The 26180-nt window shown below is 39.0% G+C and overlaps 1 protein-coding gene across 2 annotated transcripts in view; it reads left to right on the top strand.

Moving 5' to 3' along the window:
- F13A1 (coagulation factor XIII A chain) overlaps positions 1-26180 on the top strand; it is a 196665-nt gene that overhangs the window by 71013 nt on the left and 99472 nt on the right. For both annotated transcript variants that reach the window (XM_081055341.1, XM_081055342.1), the window contains 2 exons: positions 19633-19751; positions 22507-22614. In XM_081055341.1, the coding sequence (XP_080911467.1) occupies positions 19633-19751; positions 22507-22614 (227 nt within the window). The remainder of the gene's footprint in view (positions 1-19632; positions 19752-22506; positions 22615-26180) is intronic.

Genomic DNA, 26180 nt, shown 5'->3' with positions numbered 1-26180 from the left:
AAAGTTACTTTACTTCTCTCTTCCTCAGTTTTCTCATCTATAAAATGGGGATTTTATGACTTCCGCTGAGGGATGTCATGAGTTTTAGTGAGTTCATTTGTTTTTGTACTGCACTTAGAAAGTTCCTGACACATAGTAAATACTAAACATATGCTTGTTCAATTAGCAATTAAATCACAGAACATTCTCCTTCTAGTGGGATAGATGTTACCACAGCATCCATAGGACACTACAGGAAGAAGGCTTAATCCAGACTGTGCTGGTAAGAAAAAGGTACAGGGAGACTTAAAAAAGGAAGTTATTATCATATGATGACATTTAATAATGACATTGATAATTAAAAAAATACAACCATATTGTAATTGAAGAAAAATTAATACATTAAAGTTGAATTTGGTAGCCTCTTATTAAACTGTTAGTTTCACTGAAATGCAACCACATTTTAAAAAATACCTTTTTTTCTGGTGATGAAAGTCTTATTATAGAAGTAAAAATAATGAAAACATAAAAAGAACTCAGACCTACAAATCAGAAACACTGTTAACATTTTGGTGTATTTCCATTCATTTAATATAACTTTAATGTTTGACAATTAATTGAATTAATGTTGACAATTAATTGAATATGTTGTCCTTTTTAAATATATACACATGTACTCATATATATGGTGAAAAGTATATTTTCCCTTTTTACCCTCCAATCCTAGAGAATCTCCAGAGAAAACCAACTTTAACTGTGTATATCATTCTGGATATTTTGCTATAATTTTACATATCAATGTCCATATATACACCTATAGAGTTTGGATTTTTTTAACAACAAATGGGATTGTATTATGCATGTTACTCTATACCTTATTTTCTTGTACAACATGTCTTGGAGAGTTTTCTATATCAGTACATAATATTCTTTTTAATGACTGTTCGATATGGTCTATCATAATTGATATGGTCTTTTTATTTACAAATAGTTAGATTGCTTCTTATTTTCACTATAGCATGCCAGGCTATATTACATGTTTCACATACATTTTGTACAAATATATTTCTGTAGAATTGATACCTGGAAATACCATTGTTTTGTCAAAATGAACTCACATTTTAGATTTGCATAGATATTGCCAAATTACCCTTTAAAAGGGCTACAGTTTTATAATACAGCCACAGTACATGAGAGGATCTATTCATACCCTCATAGGCAAATGTAACACCATTTGTTTTAAAACTTGCCAATATGGTAGCCAAAATATAGGATTTCATGGTTATTTTAGTTTATATGTCTGTAATTATTAGTAAAGTTGAGCATCTTTTTATATATTTATTGAATGTTGAATTTCTCTACTTGTGCATTTCTGGGACAATATAAGTTAAGCATTGGCAGGAAGAGACACATGTATCTCTTAAATCTATCAATAAATTTTGTATATAGTGAAAGAGGTCTTACTGAAACTTTTCCCCACATGGATAGACAGTTGTCAAAACATAATTTATTGATCAGATCATTACCTGTCATTACCTATTGTTTTTCAATGCCACCTATATCATGTACTAAGACTTACTATACATCTAGCCCTAGCCATGCATTTATCTTTTACTGTGCCAAAATCAGTTTTAATTACAGCTTTGTTTTTGTTAGCTATAATCACAGTCATGTTCCATCAGAAAAAAACAAAAAATCCTACTGGCATACTACAATCAGCATTTAATCTCATGAATTTGGGGCTTGCCTGGGGTTGGGCTAATGTGGGCTGAGCTTGACTGGCCAGCTATGCTTCAGGTGGGAGTACCCGGAGAGGCTCTCCCCCTCACTGCATGGTTGTGGAGGTGCTCTGCTCCAGGTGTCACTAATCCTCCTGTGACTAGTGGGCTTTACTGGGGTATGTTTTTCTCATGGTGCTGGCACATGCTTAACTGTGCAAGCACATTTCAAAACCCTGCTTGCATCACTTCTACTAACACCCCTTTAACCAAAGCAAGCCCAAAGTCAAGAGGGGGATATTCTACCTTTAGAGAGAAGGATGTCCAGTTACATGGCAAAGGGCATGGATACAGGAATGGGTAAATTGGGGTCAAAAGTTCAATTTACCATGGGGCAAGTCCCTCATTTTTTTTCTTCTTTTTCAACATTTTACTTTTGGGCTATTCTTTCACATTGCCTTTTCAGATAAACTTTTGAATCTGCACGCAGAGTTCTAAAAACATCAGAGTGGAATTTTGGCTGGTTTGCATTGACTGTATAGACAAATGTGCGTAGAATTTATATCTTTACAATATTGAATTTTCGCATCAAATTAGAAACATTTTGAATGTTTTCATTTAATCAAGTTTTGTTTTACACCCTTTGGAAAAGTTTATTTTTATTATAAAAAATTTCAAACAAACTCAAAAGCACCAGGAATAGTACCATGAATACCTATTTCTATATCTCCCAGATTCAAGTTGTCAAGATTTAGCCACAATTGTTTATCTATCCTTTTTTCCATCACTTTTGCCTTGGTATTTTCAAGCAAATTCCAGTCATCATGTTATTGTATCCATACACATTTTAACATGCATCATTAAAAAATAGACATATATACATAAATGTGTGTGCATATATGCATGTGTATATGTAGGTATAGGTGTGTATAGATACACACATACTCCATTATTACAACCAATAAAATAAACAAGAATTCCTTTGTATTATCTAATGACCAGTCCTTAAAAATGTCTTTTCACGCTCTCTTTGAATCAATGCCTATAAATTAAATTTGGTTGATATAGCTCTTAAATCTTTTAGTCTAGAGCAATCCTTTCATCTTCTCTTTTTTTTCATGCCACAAACTTGATGCTAAAACTGAGTCATTTGTCATGTAGAACTTTACATATTCTCAGTTTTGCTAGCTTCCATTCCCTGGTGTCATGTAATGTTTCTGTAACCTCTGTATTTCCTGTTAGACAGTTAGTCTGATCTAGAGTCTGAATCAGATTCATCTTCAAGTGATTCATTTTCTTTTTTTAGTGGGTGGAGGAAAAGAGAGCAAGAATACTTCATAAATCATTCTGTGTGCTTCTCAGGGCGTTCATCTCATCAGCTGATACATAATATCTAGTTGTCCCTCTTTTTGATGTTGAGATTTATCAATAGGATCAGATTTTATTAGTTTCATCTGTCGATTATGGAATTCTCCATTAGCCTTTTAACAAATTTTAGTCTAGATCCATTATTTCACTATGGATTACAGAATGGTGGTATTCTAATCTGTCGTTCCTCCTGCATTTATTACATCAATTATTTTGTTGCCTTGAGGTAGTATTTATCTAAGAAAGTCTAGAAACATCTCTTTCCTTATTTCTAAGTTTTCAGAAAAATGAGTTGGTTCCTAGCACCCTACGAAGGTGACCAATGATTTTTTGTTAAATTACCATGAATTTATAATTACTGAAATATTTTATTTGTTCTAATCCTTTGTAGTGACTATTATTTGAAGGATATTTGAATGGTCCCATTCTTGGCCAGTGGGAGCCCCTTCAAGTTGGTTTCTGATTTCTTTATCATGACTCCTCAAATCATGATAGCTTCCTTGTTTTCTGGTATGAAGATGTAGTTCAGTCTACTCTTGTCCAATTCCTGACATAGACTTCTTTGAATCGTTCTCTTGAGGAGCCCAGAGGAGCCTTGAGGAGCCCAGAGGAGCCTTGAGGAGCCCAGAGGAGCCTGTAGTGGGGAGAGGGGAGGAGGAGGAATTGTACTTAGAGACTATAATCAAGGCTCAATGGCAGTTGTTGCTACTACATTGGTTGTTTTTTTTCTAGTTCTTTTCAATGGACAGAAACAGAAAATGTGATTTTTCAAGAGAAAAGGAATCATGAGTTATTACTTATATTTTCAATTTATTTTTTTCTAATGTCCTTTTGCTTGATATTTTATTATGATGGCTAAGTTTATGATTATTACAGCACACTGTGATTGAAACATTTAACAATATTGTAAGGACTCGTAGAAATGGGAAAATCTTGAGCAACCTCCAAACAGCCATTTGTAGGCCATAAGAGTATAAGCACAACCACATGGGATGAGATAACCAATCTCTCTCTTCATATGTATTTTTTTATTTTCTTGTTATAGCTTCAAGAACAGTAGTTAGAATGGCCATCTTTCACCACTTAAAATAATCATACCCCCCAGTCGGTGAACAAAGTAAAGAGTCATAATCTAGAGTTCAGCTGAGTGAGCCACTTTGGAGTCCTAAGTGGTGAAGTCTCCCAACTTCAGAGTGATGTGTCCTCAACTTGCATCATCATTTTAGTGGAAAAACATAATTTAATTTTTTTTAATTTATTTATTTATTAGTTTCAGGTGTACAGGACAAGGTAATACTTAGACGTTCATCATTTATATCCCTCACACTGTGAACCCCCCTCCCCCCATCCACTATCCCTCCGACCTCACACTGAACCATCACATTATATATATATAAAATTATAGTTGGCATTCATTAATGTTTAGCTTCTGGTGTACAATGCCATGATCAGGTATCCACAGTATCCCTGAGGTGGTCTCCCAAATAGGACGCATGTCCATCGGATACCCAACAAAATCTTTACAACATTATTGAATACCTTCCCCAAATTAATTTTCAAAAAAACCCTGAGGCCATCTTGTGGTTACCAGCTGCTTCCAAATCCCTTCACCTTTCCCCTTATCCCCAACCCCCCCCCCACACCCATCTAACAACTCTCGGTTTTTTCTTTGTGTCCCCAAAACTGTTTCTGATTAGTTCATTCACATAGTCTTTTCTTTAGATTCCATATATAAGTGAGATCATATGGTACTTGTCTTTCTCTTTCTGACTTATTTCACTTAACATAATGTTCTCTAGATCCATCCATGTTGCTGCAAATGATAAGATTTCTTTCTTCTTTATGGCTGCGTAATACTCCATTGTATAAATGTACCACAGCTTCTTAATCCAGTCATCTACCGATGGGCATTTCGGTTGTTTCCATATCTTGGCTATTGTGTAAAGTGCTGCAATAAACATAGGAGTGCATACAGATTTTTGAATTGGAGTTTTGGATTTCTCCGGGTAGATGCCTAGGAGTGGAATTACTGGATCATAGGGTAGTTCCATTTTCAGATTCCTGAGATACCTCCATACTGTTTTCCATAGTGGCTGCACTAATCTGCAATCCCACCAACAGTGCACTAGCGTTCCCTTTTCTCCACATCCGCGCCAGCATTTGTTGTTTGTTGATTTATTGATGATAGCCATTTTGACTGGAGTGAGGTGGTATCTCATTGTGGTTTTTATTTGCATTTCTCTGATGGTTAGTGAGGTTGAGCATTTCTTCATATGTCTTCTTGCCTTCTGTATGTCCTTTTTAGAAAAATGTCTCCTCAAGTCCTCTGCCCATTTTTTAATCGGGTTGTTTGTTTTTTTTGGAGTTGAGTTGAGTAAGTTTTTTATAGATTTGTGATATTAATCCCTTATCAGATATATCATTGGCAAATATCTTTTCCCATACAGTAGGATCCCTTTTTGTTTTATTGATGGTTTCCTTTGCTGTGAAAAAACTTTTTAGTTTGATGTAATCCCACATGTTTATTTTTTCTCTTACTTCCCTCGCACGAGGGGATATGTCAGTGAAAATCGTACTCCGGGTAATGTCCATGAAGTTTCTTCCTATATTTTCTTCTAGATATTTTATGGTTTCAGATCTTACATTTAAGTCTTTAAGTCATTTTGAATTTGTTTTTGTATATGGTGTAAGGAGGTGGTCCAGCTTCATTTTCTTGCATGTGTCTGTCCAGGCTTCCCAACACCACTTATTGAACAGACTGTCTTTACCCCATCGTACATTCTTGCTTCCATTGTCGTAGATTAGATGGGGCATATAGGCATGGATTTACGTCTGGACTCTCTATTCTGTTCCATTGATCTATGTGTCTATTTTTATACCAGTACCATGCTGTTTTGATTACTGTAGCCTTGTAGTATAGTTTGAAATCAGGTATCGTTATACCTCCCACTTTGTTCTTATTTCTCAAGATTGCTGAGGCTATCCGGGGTCTTTTATGGTCCCATATAAATTTTAGGATTATATGTTCTATTTCTGTGAAAAACGTCGTTGGTAGTTTGATAGGAATTGCGTTGAATATGTATATTGCCTTAGGCAGTATGGACATTTTAACTATATTAATTCTTCCTATCCATGAACATGGAATGTGTTTCCATCTATTTATGTCTTCTTTCATTTCTTTCTTCAGTGTTGTATAATTTTCTGAGTACAGATCTTTTACATCTTTGGTTAGATTTAGTCCCAGATATTTTATAGTCTTTGGAGCAATTGTAAATGGAATTGTTTTTTTAATTTCTCCTTCTGCTATTTTATCATTGGTATATACAAATGCAACTGATTTCCGAATATTAATTTTATATCCTGCTACTTTACTAAATTCATCTATCAGTTCTAATAGTTTCTTGGTGGAGTCTTTAGGGTTCTCTATATATAGTATCATATCATCTGCATATAATGATAATTTTACTTCCTCCTTAACAATTTGGATGCCTTTTATTTCTTTCTCTTGTCTGATTGCTGTGGCTAGAACTTCCAGCACTATGTTGAATAGAAGTGGAGAAAGTGGGCAACCTTGTCTTGTTCCTGATCTTAGGGGGAATGGTTTTAGCTTTTCCCCATTGAGTATGATGTTAGCTGTGGGTTTGTCATATATGGCCTTTATTATGTTAAGATATGATCCCTCTATTCGCACTTTCTTAAGGGTTTTTATCATAAAAGGTTGCTGTATTTTATCAAATGCTTTTTCTGCATCTATTGATATGATCATGTGATTTTTATTTTTCATTTTGTTAATGTGGTGTATCACATTAATTGATTTGCGGATGTTGAACCACCCCTGCATACCAGGGATGAATCCCACTTGATCATGGTGTATGATCTTTTTGATGTATTGCTGAATTCTTTTCGCTAATATTTTGTTGAGAATTTTTGCATCTATGTTCATTAGAAATATCGGCCTGTAGTTTTTTTTTTTTTTTTTGTGGTGTCTTTGTCTGCTTTTGGGATCAGGGTGATAGTGGCTTCGTACAAAGTGTTTGGGAGTCTTCCTTCCTTCTGGATTTTTTGGAAGAGCTTGAGGAGAATAGGTGATAATTCTTTTTTGAATGTTTTGAAAAATTCACCTGTAAAGCCATCTGGTCCAGGGCTTTTGTTTGCTGGGAGATTATTGATTACTGATTCAATTTCCCTGGTGGTAATCAGACTGTTCAGGCTTTCTGTTTCTTCTTGAGTTAGCCTTGGAAGGTTGTGCGCCTCTAGGAAATTGTCTATTTCTTCCAGATTGTCAAATTTGTTGGCATATAGTTGCTCATAGTAATTTCTTAAAATTTTTTGTATTTCTGTGGTGTCTGTTGTCACTTCTCCTCTTTCATTTCTGATTTTATTAATTTGGGTCCTCTCTCTCCTTTTTTTAATGAGTCTGGCTAAAGGTTTGTCAATTTTGTTTATCTTCTCAAAGAACCAGCTCTTGGATTCATTGATCTTTTGTATTGTTTTTCTGGTTTCTATTTCATTTATTTCTGCTCTGATCCTTATTATCTCCTTCCTTGTGCTCCCTTTGGGTTTATTTTGCTGTTCTTTTTTTAGATCCCTTAAGTGTGAAGATAAACTGTCAATTAGTGATGTTTCTTGTTTATTTAGGTAGCCCTGCAGTGCTATGAACTTCCTTCTTAGGACTGCTTTCGCAGCATCCCATAGATTTTGGGTCGTCGTGTTCTCATTCTCATTTGTCTCAAGATGTCTTTTGATTTCTTCTTTGATCTGCTGCTTGACCCATTCATTATTTAGCAACATGTTATTCAGCCTCCATGAATTGGTGTATCTTCCTGGTTTTTTTCCCCTGTAGGTCATTTCTAATTTCATAGCACTGTGGTCAGAGAAGACAATTGGTATGACTTCAATTTTCTTAAATTTATCAAGGCTTGTTTTGTGTCCTAACATATGATCTATCTTAGAAAATGTTCCATGTGCACTTGAGAAGAACGTGTATTCTGCAGCATTGGGGTGAAATGCTCTGAAAATATCAATTAAATCCAACTGCTCCAAAGTATCATTTAAGGCTGTTGTTTCCATATTGATTTTCTGTCTGGAGGACCTGTCCCTTGTTGTCAGAGGTGTGTTGAAGTCCCCTACTATGATAGTGTTGCTGTTGATCTCTGTCTTTATGTCCATCAGTATCTGTTTTATATATTTAGGTGCTCCTATGTTAGGTGCATAGATGTTTACTAGGGTTATGTCCTCTTGTCGGATTGATCCCTTTATTATTATATAGTGCCCATCTTTGTCTTTTAATATGTTCTTCATTTTAAAGTGTATTTTGTCAGATATAAGTATTGCAACTCCAGCTTTTTTTTTGCTTCCATTTGCATGAAATATGTTACTCCAACCCTTCACTTTCAGCCTGTGTGTGTCTTTTGATCTGAAATGAGTCTCTTGTATACTGCATATACAAGGGTCTTGCTTCCTTATCCACTCAGCCACCCTATGTCTCTTGATTGGAGCGTTTAATCCATTTACATTTAAAGTGATTATTGATAGGTACATAGTTATTGCCATTTTTAAATTTGTAGTAAATTGTTTTCATCTTTCTTCTATTTACAGAAGTCCTTTTAGTATTTCTTGCAATGCTGGCTTGGTTGTAATAAATTCTTTCAGTTTTTTCTTTTCTGGGAAGCTCTTTATCTCTCCATCAATTTTAAATGATAGCCTTGCTGGATAAAGCAATCTAGGTTGTAGGCCTTTGTGTTCCATCACTTTGAGTATCTCCTGCCACTCCCTCCTGGCCTTCAATGTTTCTGTAGAAAAGTCATTTGATAGTCTTATGGGAGTTCCCTTGTATGTAACCTTCTGCCTTTCTCTTGCTGCTTTCAAGATTCTCTCTTTGTCTTTAAGCTTTGCCATTTTAACTATAATGTGTCTTGGTGTGGGCCTGTTTGGGTTTATCCTGGTTGAAACTCTCTGCACTTCCTGGGCTTGTATGTTGGTTTCCTTCATCAGGTTAGGGAAGTTTTCGGACATTATTACCTCAAATATGTTCTCAATCCCTTGCTTCTTCTCTTCGCCTTCTGGTATTCCTATGATGCGCATGTTGTTGCGCTTGATATTATCCCAGAGGTCTCTTAACCCATCTTCATTGTTTTTTATTCTTTTTTCTTTCTGTTGTTCAGTTTGAGTGATCTCTGCTAACTTGTCTTCTAAGTCGCTGATTCGATCCTCTGCTTCATCTAACCTGCTGGTCATTCCTTCAAGTGAGTTCTTAATTTCGGTAATTGTGTTCTTTAGTTCTAGCTGGTTGTTCGTTAAGATTTCTACATCCTTTTTTAGTTCTAACTGGTTGTTCTTTATGATTTCTATATCCTTCTTTATGTCTTCTCTAAGCTTCTTAAACATTCTTATCACCAGTGTTCTGAACTCTGTCTCTGACATGTTGGTTACTTCTGCTTCATTTGGTTCCAGTTGTGGAGGTTTCTTCTGTTCTTTTATTTGGGACATGTTTCTTTGTCTCCCCATTCTGACTGACTCTCTGTGCTTGCTTTGATGTAGTAGGAAGATCCCCTAGAGCTCTTAGTTCTTGCTGGGTTATCTTATGTATTATGTGTCTTTTATATTTGACTTGGACTACTTCGTTCTTCTCTGCATGTGCTCCACAGGTGGTTCGTGTGTTTAGTATATCGTCCTGTTCAAGAAGAACTTTAATTGCTTTTTGCTTGTGAGTAGGTGGGTTTAACTCCTAGGCCGTCTAGTTGTGAAACTTGGCTCTGCCCACCGCAGGGTGTTCTGCTGGGTGAGGGTTGGCCACTTAAATGAGGTTTGGCCTCTATGGGCTCTTGTGCCTTCAGAGAATTCCCTCTGGGTGTGTGACTTGTAGGTCAAACCCGGTAGTACTCTGGTTTGGTCCAGAGTTGGCTTCTGGATATGTTGAATCTTGTGCCTCTTAAGCTGGGCCCTGTTAGGGCAGTTTCAGCACAAATCAAGTTACCAAGTACAACAACAACAACAAAGAAAACAAATCAAGTACATTCACATGTAAAATACAACCGACAATCCCCACTCAACATAGGCAAAGATATCAAAGAAATAAAGACAGAACAAAGCAAATCACAATAAGCAGAAAGAAAAGAAGAAGAAGAAAAGAAAGAAAGAAAAAAAAGAAAAAGAAAAGAAAAGAAAAAAGAGAAAAAAAGAAAAAAAAAAAAAAAAAAAAAAAAACAAAAAACCACCAAGCAAAACAAAACAGAAAGCAGCACCAGTCTTGGCTTAAGCCCACCAAGTAATCTCCAGGTTGTCCTCCGCTGTGCCAAAGAGTTCCCTGCCTAGTGCGCAGGCAGCGCTAGTCACCTGGTGCCCAGAGTGAATTTGGGAGTGTAGATTTAAATGCGAGGGGCTGAGGGGTCTGGATGACAGTTTTCAGAGAGACCGTGCAGTTTCTGTCCTTTCCTGCACAAATGCACGCTGAGAGTAGCTCCACCAGCCCTGTGCCCAGTACTCCTGAGTCTTAGGGCCCTCCTTCCGTGGGTGTGTGGGAGGGGGCAGGCGGGAGATTTCTAAGCTGCTGAAAGCCGGGAGCTGCGTCTGCCGCTTACTGCTGAACTCAGGGAGTGCTTCCGCGGTTGCCCTTGCCCCGCCCCAGGCCAGCCAGAATGGGTGCGGGCTGGGGATGGAAGGGTCTTCTCCCTCCCAGGCCAGCCACGTCACACTCCTCCGCAGGCCTGAAAAGGTGGTGGCTGGAGGTGTGGGAGTCTCCTCTCTCCTCGTCCAGCGAAAATCCCCTCCTCCCAGCCTCTTCCGAAGGTCAGAGCTGGCTGCCAATCTTCCCAGCGCCTGAGCACAGACGCCCCTCTGTAATCTGACACTACTCTTCAGTTCAGGGGTCAGTTTAAGTCTCTGGAAGGGCGGGGGGAGGATTCGAAAAGCGTGGTGAGGGGCCTAGGTGTGGCGTCTGAGTTCTTTGTCTGCCCTAGGGCCCACGAGCTGCCCGCCCCGGCGGGAGCGATCAGCTGTGGGACGCAGGGAAAGAGCCCACCTCCTGGACCCTACGCTCTCCGCTGCACCCTGGGCTCCCGTTGGACTCTAGAGCCCTGTGTGCTGCCTGCCGCTGCTCCTGTGGGCACGCTCCTCTTGCCCTCCTCGCTCCTCCCCCGCTCGCCCAACTAGCACACCTCAAAGCAAACCTTCCGCAAGTCTCCGCTCAGTCCTGGGAGCCGCGCAGCGCAGCGGTTGCTGTACGGCCTGGGCTCCACTGTGGGGGGGGGTTAGTGTTTTCACTTTGCGCCCCTCTCTCCTCCCCCGCTTGCCTAACTAGCGCACTCCAAAGCAAACCTTCCACGAGTCTGAGCTCCGTCGTCCTGGGCGCCGCGGCGGCGGTTGCCACTGGCCTCGGCTCCGCGGGGGTGGGGGTGGGGGGGCGCGCTTCCAATTCGCTGTCCTGCCTCCTCCCCTGCTTGCAATCCGCGCACACCTTCAGGAAATTCCTCCACGAGTCTCCCCGCTGTTCTGCGTGTTCTATATCTCCCTGTGTCTTTAGAGCTGCGGTTTACCGCCGCTGCCGCAGCCGCCGGCCTGATTCCACCACGAGACAGCGCGTTTCCACTCCGCTCTCTTCCTTCTTCCCCTGCTCGCCCAATTTGCGTACCTTCAAGTAATCCTTCCACGAGTCTCTTAGGAGTCTCTTAGCTGTTCCCAGGTAGCTGTCGTGGCGGATTCTTGGAGTCCCTTCACCGTGTCTGCAGATCCTTATGACTCTTAGTCGTCCTTCCTTTCTCGTGCCACCCCATGTTGGGCGCCAGATGTCGTGTCCTGTGTGCTTCGCTGCATCAGTCGCTTCTGTTCTGAGTGGGTTCCTTTCCTCCACTGAGACTGCTGCAGGAGTCTGGCCCAGCCTGCGCTTCCGACGCACGTGTCTCTGCTGTTAGCTGTGCCACGCGGCGCAGCTGTCGGAACTTGACGCACAAACTGAAACCAAAACGGCTGGACGCCCGGGTCAGTGCGCGAGCACAAACGAGGGGCGCGCCCCGCAGCCCCGCCTGGACTGGAACAGCGCTCCGCCCCGCTCCCCGGCGCCCCTCCCTGGGCCGTTTCCCCTCCTCCTCTGCGGAGGGTGGGTGTGGACATCCATCTCCATTTTTATGAGACCATTGAGCATTCTTATAACCAGTGTTTGGAACTCTGCATTTGATAGATTGCTTATCTCCATTTTGCTTAGTTCTTTTTCTGGAGCTTTGTTCTGTTCTTTCATTTGGACATGTTTCTTTGTCTCCCCATTTTGGCTGCCTCCCTGTGTTTGTTTCTATGTATTAGGTAGGGTTGCTATGTCTTCCAGTCTTAGTAGAGTGGTCTAACGAGGTAAGTATGCTGTGGGGTTCAGTGGCACAGTCTTTCTGGTCACCTGAGCCAAGCGCTCCAGGTGTGTCCCATGTGTGGGTTGTGGGTACCCTCCTCTTGTAGTTGAGCCTTGGTTGTTAATTTTGCATCAATAGAAGGGACTGACCCTTGGGCTCACTGGTTGTGAGGACTGGCCTTGACTACAATGCAAGGGTAGTTGTGCAGGGGCTGATCCTACAGAGCAGGATGTGCCTCAGCAGGACTCTTGTGCCTTCCCAACCGCCCCCTGGGTGTATCATTCTTGGAGACAGCTGGGTGATGCTCCACCTCTTTTTGAAGCTGGCCACTGGTGGTGCCAGCCTGAGTATCACATGGGAGGGGATCCGCTGTGGGTCTACTTCAGCCACAGCCCATGCCCCACCCAGGGCCACCTAACTGGAGCCAGAAAGAAATCCACAGATGGCTGCCACACGTGCTGTGCTTAGAAGCATCTTGAGAGGCTAAGCTGTGAACCAAGGTCGACTGCCACTAGTGCTGGCTTAGGGCTGCTCAGCCAGAGATACAGGCCACACTCAAGCCAGATGCTGCTTGTCTGGGTTCTGGAAATTTTGAGAGGCCCTAGGAAAGTCTGCAGCTTGAGCCAAGGCAAGCAGCCACTGAAGGCAGTCTGGGTGTGCCTGAAAGTTGGGCGGGGCCAGGTCTCAAATCACCGGTGGGGCAAACAAACAAGAGAAACTCAGAAATGGCGGCCACCTGCGTTTGCATGCCAGGAAGGGGGAGGGCTCAACAAAGAAACAATGGCCTCCACCAGCTCCCCAGTCCAGGAGAAAGCCACCTCTCCAGCTCCCATCCCAAGCCAGAAAACTCAATTCCCCACCACTTGTCCCTGCTGCCTTTCCAGCTGCTGACCCAGGGCTGGAGCTCAAAGCGAGTAATGTGTTGGTGGGTAAGTCCGCGCACAGTCCCTTTAAGAGGAGCGCCTGAATGCAGCCACACTCAGTCTCACTCAGTCACAATCTTCGTTGGTTTTCACAATGAAAAATTATGGGGACTTCTCTCCCCAGCACGGGAACTTTGGGCTGGGGTGAGGCTGGGATCTCTCACTCCTTTAGGGCATGGGGGGACCCCCACAGATGAAATAGCCCTCCTGATCTTTAATAGTCACACATGGGTGCAGGACCAGCCCGTTCTGCGTCTCTGCCCTTCCTACCAGTCTGGAGGTGGCTTCTTCTGCACATCTGTAGTTGAATGGCTTCAGTTCAGCTTGATTTTAGGCGATTCTCAATAATGGTTGTTTTGTAGATTAGTTGTAGTTATGATGTGGTTGTGAGAGAAGGTAAACATGGTTTTACCTACTGCGCCATTATGGTTGTCTCAATAATCACTTTAAATGTAAATGAATTAAAATCGAAATTTTTTAAATTTTAAATCACATATTTAATTTTTTTTCAATGCCTAGGAATAATTAATATATGTGATCTTCAGGGTATGACAGGATCCTTTGCAAACATTGAGTGGAAACTTTTCCACTCAACCTCTACCACTTTCTGTGTTGAAATCATCTGGAATTTTAGTTTCATGTTGTTAATAATGTTTTACATCATTCCTCAGTACTTTTTAATTGGTATTTATAATGCTTTTGTATTTGAATATTTCTCATTCGGTTAATCTCTGAATAACTTTTATAGAGAAGATGTGCAAGTAATCAAATTTCTGAGTTCTCATATGTCCAAAAAATGTCTTTTGGTTGACTTTCAGTTGAATGGCAGTTTTGCTGGGAATAGAATTCTGGATGCAAAATAACCCATCCATGTGGATGTCTGTGACATTACTTGTTTGCCTTTTAGCATCCAATAGTACCTATATAAAATCTGCTATCAAAAAAGAAAGTTTTCTCTATGAAAATATTTTTCAATCTATTTTCATTTTTTAACTTGATTTTATTTAAAATTTTCACTTTTTCTTTGAAGTTTTGACATTTAAATTTCATCTCGTAGGTGTAGGTTGTTTTTTATTTATCATGTTTGATACACTATGATCCTTTTCAGTTTGATTTTTTAAATTTTTATTTATAAATTACAGTTGACATGTAATATTATTATATTAGTTTCACGTGTACAACATCATGATTAGGTATTATATACCTTATGAAGTGGTCACCCAATAAGTCTGACAATAAGTCTGACACAGCTGACACCACACATAGTTAGTATAATGTTATTGACTATATTCTCTATGCTGTACTTTACATCCCCGTGACTGTTTTTATAAATGACAATTTGCACATCTTAATCCCTGCCCCTTTTTCACCCATTCCCCTAACCCCCTCCAACCTGATAACCATCTGTTTATTCTCTGTATCTATGAGTTTATTTCTGTTTTGTTTGTTCATTTACTTTGTTCTTTACATTCCACAAAAAGTGAAATCATATTGTATTTATCTTTCTCTGACTGACTTATTTCACTTAGCAAAATACCCTCTAAGTCCATCCATGTTGTTGCAATTGGCAAGACTTCGGTCTTTTTTATGGCTGAGTAATATTCCATTGTGTATATGTACCACTTCTCTTTCTATTCGTCTGTCAAAGCACACTTAGAGATTGCTTCCATACCTTGGCTATTTTAAGGAAAGCTGCATTAAGCACATGGATGCGTATGTCTTTTCCCATTAGTGCTTTGGGATAAATATGCAGAAATGGAATTACTTGGTTCTAACTTTGTCTCTTGTTACAGGCTTTATTTTAAAATCTGTCTTGGCTGGTATAAGTATTGCTACCCCAACTTTTTTTAATTCCATTTGCATGAAATATTTTTTCCCATCCCTTACTTTCAGTCTCTGTGTGTCTTTTGATCCAAAGTGAGTCTCTTATAGGCAGTGTGTGTAATGGTCTTGTTTGCTAATCCATTCAGCCACCTATGTCTTTTGATTGGAGCACTTAAACCATTTAAAGTAATTGTTGATAGATACGGAGTTATTGCCTTTCATTATTAATACTTTTTACCTCTTTTTTTTCTTCTTCTTGAAGAAGTTTCTTTAACATTTCTTATAATACTGGTTTGGTGATAATGAACTCCTCTAGCTTTTTCTTGTCTGGGAAGCTTTTTATCTGTCCTTCAATTCTAAATAGCCTTTCTGGGTAGAGTAATTTTGGTTGTAGGAGGTGTGATCAAACAATATGGTGAATGTTTAAATTAAAAAAATGTATTATAGTAAAAGACACATTGCCATTAATCTCCCTCAAAATACTCCCCCTCATTTTGAACACACTTATCCCATTGTTCTTGCCATTTTCTGAAGCAGTTCTTGAAGTCTTCTTTTGTGAGTGTTTTTAGTTGTGCTGTTGTGGCTGCCTTGATGTCCTGAATCATTTTGGCTTTGAGGAAGAGCCGGAAATCACACAGTGCCAGGTCTGGTGAATAAGGTGCATGAGGACACACCGTAATGTTTTTATTTGACAGAAATTGCCATATGCCAGAAGCAATGTGTGACACAGAGCATTGTCATGATGAAGGATGATTTATGGCACACTTTAAAACACACCTTTTCTCAACTGTAGCTAACACCCGACTAACTGCACCGAACAAGTTGAAACTTGTCACACACTGTTACTAAGGTTCAGCGTGCTGTTTCCCATATTGAAGAGCTCTGCTTTTCTGTTGGATGGCACTAGGCAACAACACTCACCTTATTTTGTGATCACAACGGAAAGGCTCTGTGTCACACATCACTTCTGGTATGGCAATTTTTGTCAAATAAAAACATTTGGTGGGTCCTCATCCACCTTATTCACCAGATGTGCCGCCATGCGACTGCTGGCTCTTTCCGAAATCAAAATGACTTTTAAACCTTTGCAGTTCTTGGAATACTGCAGTTCTTGGAAACAATTTAGTTAGAATTGTTTTTATGTATGTATGTATGTTAACATTTCCTCTTCTGTAATGGTTTTCCCTTTGCTGACTTTCTTCTGTATACCTTATGATATTTTTTAATGATTTTTGTATTTTAATCTTTCTCAATCAGCACATTTATCAACTTATTGGAATTCTTTACATATAAGGGTAGTTTACTAACATTTTCTGTTGTTGCAACAGTTTCCCTAGTTTGTTATATACTTTTATTATATTTGAAAATGAAGTTTTATATGTATATTAAACAAAATGCATTAATTATTTTTTTTTGATTTTTTCATTTTTGTTTAGATAAAACTTCCTCATCTAGAGACCAAGTAAATATTCACCTTTATTTTATTCCAGGTTTCTTATGCTTTCCATTTTTAAATTCAGATTTTAAATTAATTTTCAGTTTATTTTGATATACAGAAAATTTACTTTCCTAAACAACCAATTTTCTCAGCTGAATTTAATGACCACTCCATCTCCTTTGATTTATAATACTTTCTTTATCATAGATTAATTTCACACATAGACATATGCATATCGTAACATCTATTTCTAGGCTATCCATTTTGACTCATTAATCTCTTTTTATACTAATTGTTTAAATCATAATAGCTATATAATCCAATCTCATATCTAATATCTTATAGGACAAGTCCATAAACATCTCAAATTATAAGGAAAATATGTTAAAAAACATTTCTCACTGGCATTTCTAGACCTCAGTGGTCTTACGAGGTGATTTCTGTCTCAACAACAGGCATTTAAAACCCAGCTGATATACTAGACTAGTCAGGGGGTTGACTTCTTAAAGTATGTAAATGTCTAACCACTATGCTGAAATTAATATAAAATAATATTGAATTTCAAAATAAATAAATAAATACGTATACAAAATAATTTTAAAAATTGGCTAAGACATTTATTATTACAATAGTCAAAACAGTTAAACCACTATTATAAAAGAATGAAAACAAAGGTAGCCTTTCCCTTTCAGAACATTTGATTGCATCTGGTGGAGGGCCACGTGCGTGCAAACGGTCAATGCCGTTTCACATATTCTCTCACATTATTTTCTTTTAAAATAAAAGTATCCTTTCATGCTTTTACCCAGACACATTGACCTCAAACTTAGTTGTCAATTCTTTATGTGTTATCCACTTAGAAATGAATCTGTCATTTCTATTTAGGGGCTGTAGGCCTACACAGATTGCTGGTAAATCCATGGCATTCTGCCCCCAGAACCTGTCAAGGGCAGCAGTTTGAGGCATCAAAGTTTATAGTTGCAAGGACTGAGAGAAGGTTGCAGCATACTTGTCATGTAATTCTTTTAGAAAGATAAAATGACTTTAGGAGGAAGGAATTATTGATACATGCTACAACAGGGGTGAATCTCAAAATAATTCACCTGAGTGAAAGAAGCCAGACCTCCCAAAAAAGTACATACTGTATTATCCTATTTACATAAAATTCTATAAAATGCAAACAATTTACAATGACAAAAACAATCCTTTTAATGGTTCCCTGGCGGGGATGGGGAGATCAGAGAGAGGCTCAGGAAGGAGGAATTACAAAGAGGCACAAGAAACTTTTGGGGTGATAGATATGTTTATTATTTTGATTGTGAAATTGTGTACTGTAAATGTGTGCAGTTTATTGGATGTTAGTACATATGTAAGTGTGTGTATTTACAGTGGAATGAAACCAGGCAAATGGTAGGCAAAAAGCAGAGAACAGATAGAGCAAGATACAAGAAAATATTGGAGAGCAGACAAGATCAAGGAATCTCCAAAATTCCATCAAAGTTATAATACAGCCCATAATGGGGATCAAGCATTTTGTAAACCTTAATAGATATTTATAAATCCACTGGAGATCTTATTAATTTGCAGATTTTCATTCAGTAGGTCTGAGCTGGGGCCTTAGATTCAGCATTTCTGACAAACTCCCAGGTGGTGCTGATGGTGCTGGTCTTTCAACCGGTCTTTAAGTTAACAAGGGGTTAGAGAAAGTTTTCTCAACTTTGCTTGCTTATCAGATTGACTGGAAAGCTTAAAATTAATTAATTTCTAAAAAAATCCCTGATGCCTGGATCTCACCCTCACCCAGCCCCCAACCCCCAGAGATTCTGATTTAATTGATCTAGAGTTCAGCCCAGGAATGGGGAATTTTTAAATCTACCAGATGATTATATTGGGTAGCAAAGGTTGATACTTCTGTTCCAGAGAGTCATAAAAGCCTTATCAGGGAATGAGGAGGAAAGAACCCTGAAAAAGTGATAGGGATGCAGGAATGACTTGGGCCAGAGAAATGTAATGAACCATGTCCCCAGTTAGAACCAAAACTGACCCTGGTTCAGACATGCAAGTGTACCTGATTGTAATTTATACCTATGGCCCTGCCTGTGTTAAAGATGCTTTGGCTGCTTTCATACCTGCCCTGGGAATAAGTTCCAAACTGATTACTAAGTGGGAGCGTGGCCTAAGGTAGATGGGGAGCGTGGCCTAAGATTATAGTCGCAGGAAATAAGAGTCTTTGCAATGAAGGAAGCTGAACAGAGGGACTAGTTGGGCACAAACTTCCAAACACATCCACAAGAATTGTTCATTGAATAGTCACAGGGATGTAAAGTACAGCATTGGGAATATAGTCAATAATATTCTAATAACTACATATGGTGTCAATTGGAGGAGATCACTTTATAAATTATATAAATATCTAACCATTATGCTGTACACCTGAAATTAATATCAAGTAATATTGAACATCAACTGTCATTGAAAAATAAAAATTTAAAAATTCTTAAAAAAAAAAAAGAAGAATTGTTCATTAAAATGAGACAACCCCTAGTCTCCCTCTTCCTGTCAGTGACAGGCCACAAACCAGGCATGACAGACGCCGCTGCAGTCTTCTAATATGCCCCAGACTTGTTTTAAAAAATCATTTGCAATTTAGCAGGTTTTCTGTTAACATTAATAGGTTGAAAATTATTTTTGATCTGTGTTACAGATTTGTATCTGCATCACAGAATTCTGATTCTGAAACTACTGCTGCATCAGAAGCCTAAAATGTTTAATAAGACTTATTGATTTAATTGTGCTGCTTAGAACTTAAAGAGACAGAGTTTGTCAGCATTTTGCTGACAAATGTCATCATTTACAGACTGATCTCGGCTACTGATTATGTTCACTGTTGCTAAAATTACATATTGGGAAATGAGTTATCTTTAGTGAGACAAAATACTTTTTTTTTCATTTAGTTGATTTAATTACAGTTTAGCACCAAAATAAACTTCAAATATACAAATACAGTCTGGTTTGACAATGGTCACTATGTTTAAATTCTGGTGCAGAGGATGCTGTGTACCTGGATGATGATAAAGAAAGAGAAGAGTATGTCCTGAATGACATCGGGGTGATTTTTTACGGAGACTCCAATAACGTCAGGAGTAGAAGCTGGAGCTATGGTCAGGTGAGCCATTTAAAATTTGTCATTGTCAAGGACATTTTTGCTTAATATTTTTGTCACATGTATCACTGCAAGGTGCCATATGTCAATATTAGACAAGCACAATTTTATGCTTTTCAGGATCTGAGACTCCAAGACAGGCAGCCCAAGAATAGAGACTTAGAAAGGTGACTGCATAATTTATGAGCTGAAATCACATATCTTCCGTTATTACAGTGTTACAGAGATCACAGAGTCTATGGATAACATGGCATTGTGGCAAGAAATGCTTGGCCTCTTAGTACAGTGAAATCTCATTAGCTCAGACAGTGCTCTGCAACCTGAAATGGATTGAGTTTTTCTTTCCTCATGAGGAAAGGCGTTTCAATAATGGTGCAACGGGTACTGCAAGGTGTGTACCCAACTCAAAGAAATCATTTTTCTTAAGTGTTAGTATAAGATGCTGCTATGTAATTAGAAAAGTCTTGCCATTTCATCAAAGGAGGGCCCACTGGGCTTTTACCAAGAGACGTTTTATCTGTTGCAACCTCAAGTTGCTGTCTGGATATAAAATAGCAAATGATATTTTATTTAAGATATTCAATAATTTGAACTATTAGGTTGGTGCAAAAGTAATTGTGGTTTTTGGAATTATTTTTAACCTTTTAAACCGCAATTTCTTTTGCACTGACCTAATATTTCAGTTTGGTATCTTTAACAATAGAACAAATGGATGATATTTTACCATATTTCCATAAATGGATGCATGTCCTATGATTCAGGAACAACTTTTCATTGGCAGCATGAGAGGAGGTGAACGTGTCCGTTGTCAGAGAGTTTTGGCTGAGAGGATTGAAATTATGCACCATTGTTCTGGTACCCACCAGAGAGAGTTCACCTAACCTGCCTTACCAGGTCGCATGATACTTTCTTGGCTTCTTGATGCCTTGTTTTGCCTTCCACAGAGGCTCTCCTTGCACCTGTCACCCCTGCTCCAGCCTTACCAATGGGACCTGTGTCATCTCTAGCTCTTATCTTGTCCACCTGGCTTTGTGTCCTGCTCCTGAACCCTGACTCCTGAGAATCACATGCCTGGTGCTCAGTCTTGCCCACCTGCATTTATGACATTCTGTCAAGCTAATGACCTATGTCCTCTTCCCCTGTTTTGGATCCCTGCCTGGCTTCCTGGTTATAAGCCCACCCCTTCCTGAGTGACATACAACCCTTGACCATTGCCTCTTGTCTGGTGCCCTTGCTTTGGGTCCCTGATTCCTAACCTTTAGGTGTGATTCTCTTTATGTTTTTAATGTGACAATATATAAACAGCTAAGGAAAAAGTCATCAAGGTAGGTAGCAAGGAGGACTGGGAAATGGTCCCAAGCATGATCGGGGGACTCCTCAGCCACAACGCCTTTGGTAGACACCCTTGAGCACAGCCACTGTCTGTCTCTACTCTCATTCGGAGTCCATTAATTTGGAGCCTTCAGCAGGTAGCACCGGCTAAGCTAATAGTTTGCAGTGATGTAGAGAAGCAACTAGTTCTATGACTTTCTTTCAACTCTCCAGTTCACTGCTATAATGTCCCAGGCACAGCTGAGAAATGCTGCCTAAGAAGAAGCAGGGTAATGAGTCCTTTACACACGAGAAGAACTAGTGCAATTACCCATTACTGCATCCATCACATCAGTTTAGGGTACACACAGAGTTGGTGTTCTAAGTGGATTTAATAAAGAATTACATGGTAATTAGGCATTAAGATTGTGGTTTCTCTCATAGACACAGACAATAATTTGGTGGTTGCCAAAGGGTAGGGGGGTGGGGGGTGGGTGATGAGGATAAAGGGGATCAAATATACGGTGATGGAGGGAGAGCTGACTCTGGGTGGTGAACACACAATGGGATTTATAGACGATGTAATACAGAATTGTACACCTGAAATCTATGTAAATTTACTGACAGTTGTCACCCCAATAAATTTAATTAAAAAAAAAAAAGATTGTGGTTTCTGTCACAAGTACTTGTGGGGATAATTGCCAGATTTCTGTATTCAGGAAAATCTCCAGTACAGTGAGTTACAGTATAAGTGAAATCTTCCCATTTTGCCATTTTATTACTATTTTGTGTTTATTCCTTTTTTGGAAAATGCTGATGTTGCAAATGGCTAGCAGATCTACCTAAGGAAATTGAACTGGCTTTTAGGCTGTTCCCTTCATAATATAATCTAATTTCTCCTGCCCTCTCTTTGACGCTGGAGTCCACCTTGTCTCAGAAAGGGGAAAAACCTTAAACAGACATCTACTTCTGGTGCAAGTTATACAAGTCTGATGTACCTTCCTGTGATATACCTGAGCCATTTATTTTCCAGATGTACAAGGACTTTTGTTACTAGCGAGGTCTCAAGACTTTGGCCTGACTTTCATAAAGCATTAATTTCTTTGCCTTGGGCACTGGAATTGCTGTGTTGGAGAGATCCTCTAAATTAACTTGTACAATTTTCTGAAGAACTTCCAGTCAGTTCATGATCCTTGAGTATATTCGTTCTCTAGCAGTTCTGTTTATATTTCTAGCTTGCTTTTAAGTTCTTACTCATTTTACTGAGAAATAAAGGCAGATGTTTCCTTCATTCCACTTTAATATTTCGTACTCAAGATTATGAGCGTTTATGATATATGAAATACACATATCTAAACATTAGGTTGTGATTTCATTTTATTTTCCACCAGAGTATCTTGTTTGTGCAGTGGACATTAAGTAGTTTTTCATTTTTTCCCCCAAATAGTTTGAGGATGGCATCCTGGACGCCTGCCTGTATATGATGGATAGAGCACAAATGGACCTTTCAGGAAGAGGGAATCCCGTCAAAGTCAGCCATGTTGGCTCTGCAATGGTAAGCAACAACTACAGATTATGAAAATCAAGTACAAGTCATTTGCCTCAGTGTACATGCCAGTTCATTAAGAGCTGTTGAAACTGTGACTTAAACTTAGTTAACTTTTATTTAGAATAGCCTGGAATTCCTCTAACTTGTCATGTGCTACAAAACAAAATTCTTATCCAGTACTGTATGTTTCTTTGGCTTCAGGTAGATGGCATGATACTGTAGACCAGTTATTCTTAAGAATCTCTTGCCTAGGGACTAAGGAGTGGCCATGAAAATATCAGTGACTATAATCAATCAATCAAACAAACAAGCTTCAAGGAGCAGCAAAAACAAATATGCAAGACACAGCTTTTCTCCATTTTCAAACCCACAGTAAGAGTAAAGAAATAAATTACTCTATCTAACCCTAACTTCTACAATAATTACAATAATACCTCCGCATAAGGCTTTATAGTTTATGAAATGGGTTTGATTCTTCACAGTAATTACATGAGATAAATAGGGTGGGTATTACTCATGCCATTTTACAAGTTAGGAAATGGTGTGATGACAGTTTGTAGTGATGAGCAGGGGAGAGGAGGAGGAGGGACACATGCTAGAATGGGTCTAATGAATTTATTTATTTACTATCTAATCTATTTAGCAATAAGCAATAGCAAAACACAAAGGTAATTAATAGACTATGTTAATGACAGAAAGTAAAGGTGGTTAAGACTAGACTATATACATTGATAACAATGTCATGTCAAAGGAGTACACATACATATAAGTTTAAGAGATCCCAACACATGTTTACTATTGATCAAAAATCACTTGGCTAAATACACAAATAACATCAGTAAGGAGTATCCAAAAGCAGTAATAAGCTCTATAGGATAGTAACTATTACAGTAGATGCCAAAAGCTCACCAAACTAGGGGAGAACAGCACTGGGAAAGTCATAAATCCAAACCTTGTCAGGTCTGCAGCTGAGAGAAACTCAGGCATCTCCCACAGCGCTGCTTGCTAGTTCCCAAGAACGCTGGGGCTGTTGGCGTTGTTGTTAGAAGTCAAGGCGTCTTCTGATGCTATACGCTGCAAGCTACATGTAAGTTTTCAAGGTGTTAGCAATCTGAAGAATGTTGCTGCTGTTGTCATTGCTGCTGCTGTTGTTCTTGGAGGTTAGGAAGTCTTCTGATACGGCAAGCTGCACACAAGTTTTCTAGATGCTAACAAGTTCTCAAGAAGGCTAACCATGGGGAACAACACTGGAGGGGCCGGGAACCAGCCAGCCCTCACCAGGTTGGTGACTGGAAGTCAGGACATCCCCTGGTGTAAGTTGCATGTTGCTGGAGGGCTTCAAAATGTTAGAATGATGAGAGATCACCAATGACAAATGACCAAATGATGAAATAATAATTATGCTGTCAACTGAGGTCTGACTTATATATTTCCTCAGATGTACCTTAGAGCCAACTTTCTTTGTTCCTGCCTCCCCCTCCAGGAATAGCCAGTTCTGGGAGGGTCTGGCAGTTACTGATATGAATGCTGCCCATCCGGCCAAAAAGCCAATTCATCCAGATAAGTAACAAAGCCTGGCAATGTGCCTGCCACGCCATCCTGATATAACTTAGCTACTTGCTCACTTCATCTGTGATATGGATGAAACAGACAGAAAGCAACATCATCTCGTATCTCCCCTACTTGGGAGGATGAGACCAAAGGGGGGAATTTCTCAACCCCTGATCATAGAATTTTTTAACCCTAAGGTAACTATCACCTTAAAACACAGACAGAACAATAGCTTCATCTCACATCTCCCCTGCCCGGAAAATGAGACCAAAGGGGGAATTTACTGAACCCCTGATCACAGCACAGAAATCCCCTCACATACAGGAACAGATAAAAGGTAATAGACAAAAGCTCACATCAACCAATGAAGGCAAATTTTCCTCAACATCTTCCCTACACAGGTTGTCAGTGACAAAGCTTCCCCTAGAACCCAGATCTGCTGATTCCAAATCTAGACATTTTCTACCTTCCATTCTGCTCTTTGTAGGAAATCTTGAAACATCTTAGAGAATACAGAGATCCTGCAATGGAATAACTTCCTGTGAGAAGAGACAGAATTCCCATGAGTGGGAAGATCAGGAGGCAGGTGTGGGAGGTGAATTAAATGTGACGCCCAGGTCCTGTGCGGTCCTGGCCTACACTGATATACACAGCTCATAGATCCTGCCCTTGGTGCATACAAGCGTATCAATAGCAGTTCATGAGCAAAATATTCCTGAAGGTACATTAAGTTAGGTACTATTTCATTCCATCAAAGCCTGAGCAAAATACAAATCCTTATGTTACCTATTTCCTTAAATTTCCTTTGAAAATTCTCTCTATGGAAGAATTTTGTCTTTGAGTTTGGTTTGAACTAAATAAAAACAATGTTGTCCCATCAATCAACATTAGACTGAGAATGGTATGAAATGTAATTTCTAGTTAGCTCTTCAGAAAGATTATTTTTATTTTATTAATAACTAAGCTACATGTGAATTTGTAAAATAGTGGAGCTTAAAAAGAGGGGGTAAAAACTAACATTTAAAGGCAGTTTGGTTTTCTGTTGTTAATTTACATTGCATGATGAAAAACAATGCATTTTAAAGAATTGAGGCATTTCTTTATGATAACAGTTTACAACAACATGCATTAGACGCAGTCGATCACTATTTTTCCTGTTTCACAGACAAGATTCCCCTTTTTCTTTTCCTCTGAAGTCACCATGACAGGTTTGCAGAGAGAAAGGAAATGCTAGCTAGCGGTGGTTGAGTATAAATTAATTCCTTCTTATGCATTCTAAAATGGCATGCTCATCAGCCTAAGCTTACTCACACATTGTGTGTATTTTTCCTAATCTAGAAATCACTGCCTAACACAAGCTAATGCAAAAGGGAAGTCAACATGAAGCAGCTAACCCAATACTTTCTGTAGTACATTTGGCCAAGTGGATGCTGTTCAATCTTGAATTAAGCATATAATTCTAACACAAATTGCCTTGAAATTTTATTAATCAAAAAAAGCCTGTGAAGTTCTACTTTTGAAAATCTATAATCCAATTAAAAAATTAGAACTAGACAGAATCTATTTAGGGAGTTGTTTGGTTTGGTTTGATTGCTGGAGGGGGAGCCCTTGGGTGTTAGGGGGCAGAGGCCCCACCCTAGGCTGTTTCAGGACAATATGTCTATTTTTACCACTGCCATTATTTACATACACAAAACACGTTTGATAGTTTTCAAAACCCTTTCACAACGACTATCTCCTTTAATCCTTAAAAGAGCTCTGTGTGTTTCCAGAATCTATTCAGTTATAACAATTTTAGAAACTAAAACATTGAGCTTACAAAAATCAATAAAAAAGATGACACTTAAAAAAAAAATCGACTATTTTCTGATCATTCAGGCAGTTCCTCTCCTGTTCACAAATTGCAGAAGTCTACCATGAAATTGCTGAGTGAAGTTAAGCAGAGATTGAAAGGAAAGAAAACAAAACAAAACAAAAAAAACTCCCAAATTCTCAATTAAAGATTTGCCTTGAAATATTAG

Source organism: Rhinolophus hipposideros (assembly GCF_964194185.1).
Source record: "Rhinolophus hipposideros genome assembly, chromosome: 8".
In the NCBI taxonomy this organism is placed as follows: Eukaryota; Metazoa; Chordata; class Mammalia; order Chiroptera; family Rhinolophidae; genus Rhinolophus; species Rhinolophus hipposideros.
Note: the sequence above shows the minus strand (reverse complement) of the source record. Positions and strands in the feature narration are given on the sequence as shown.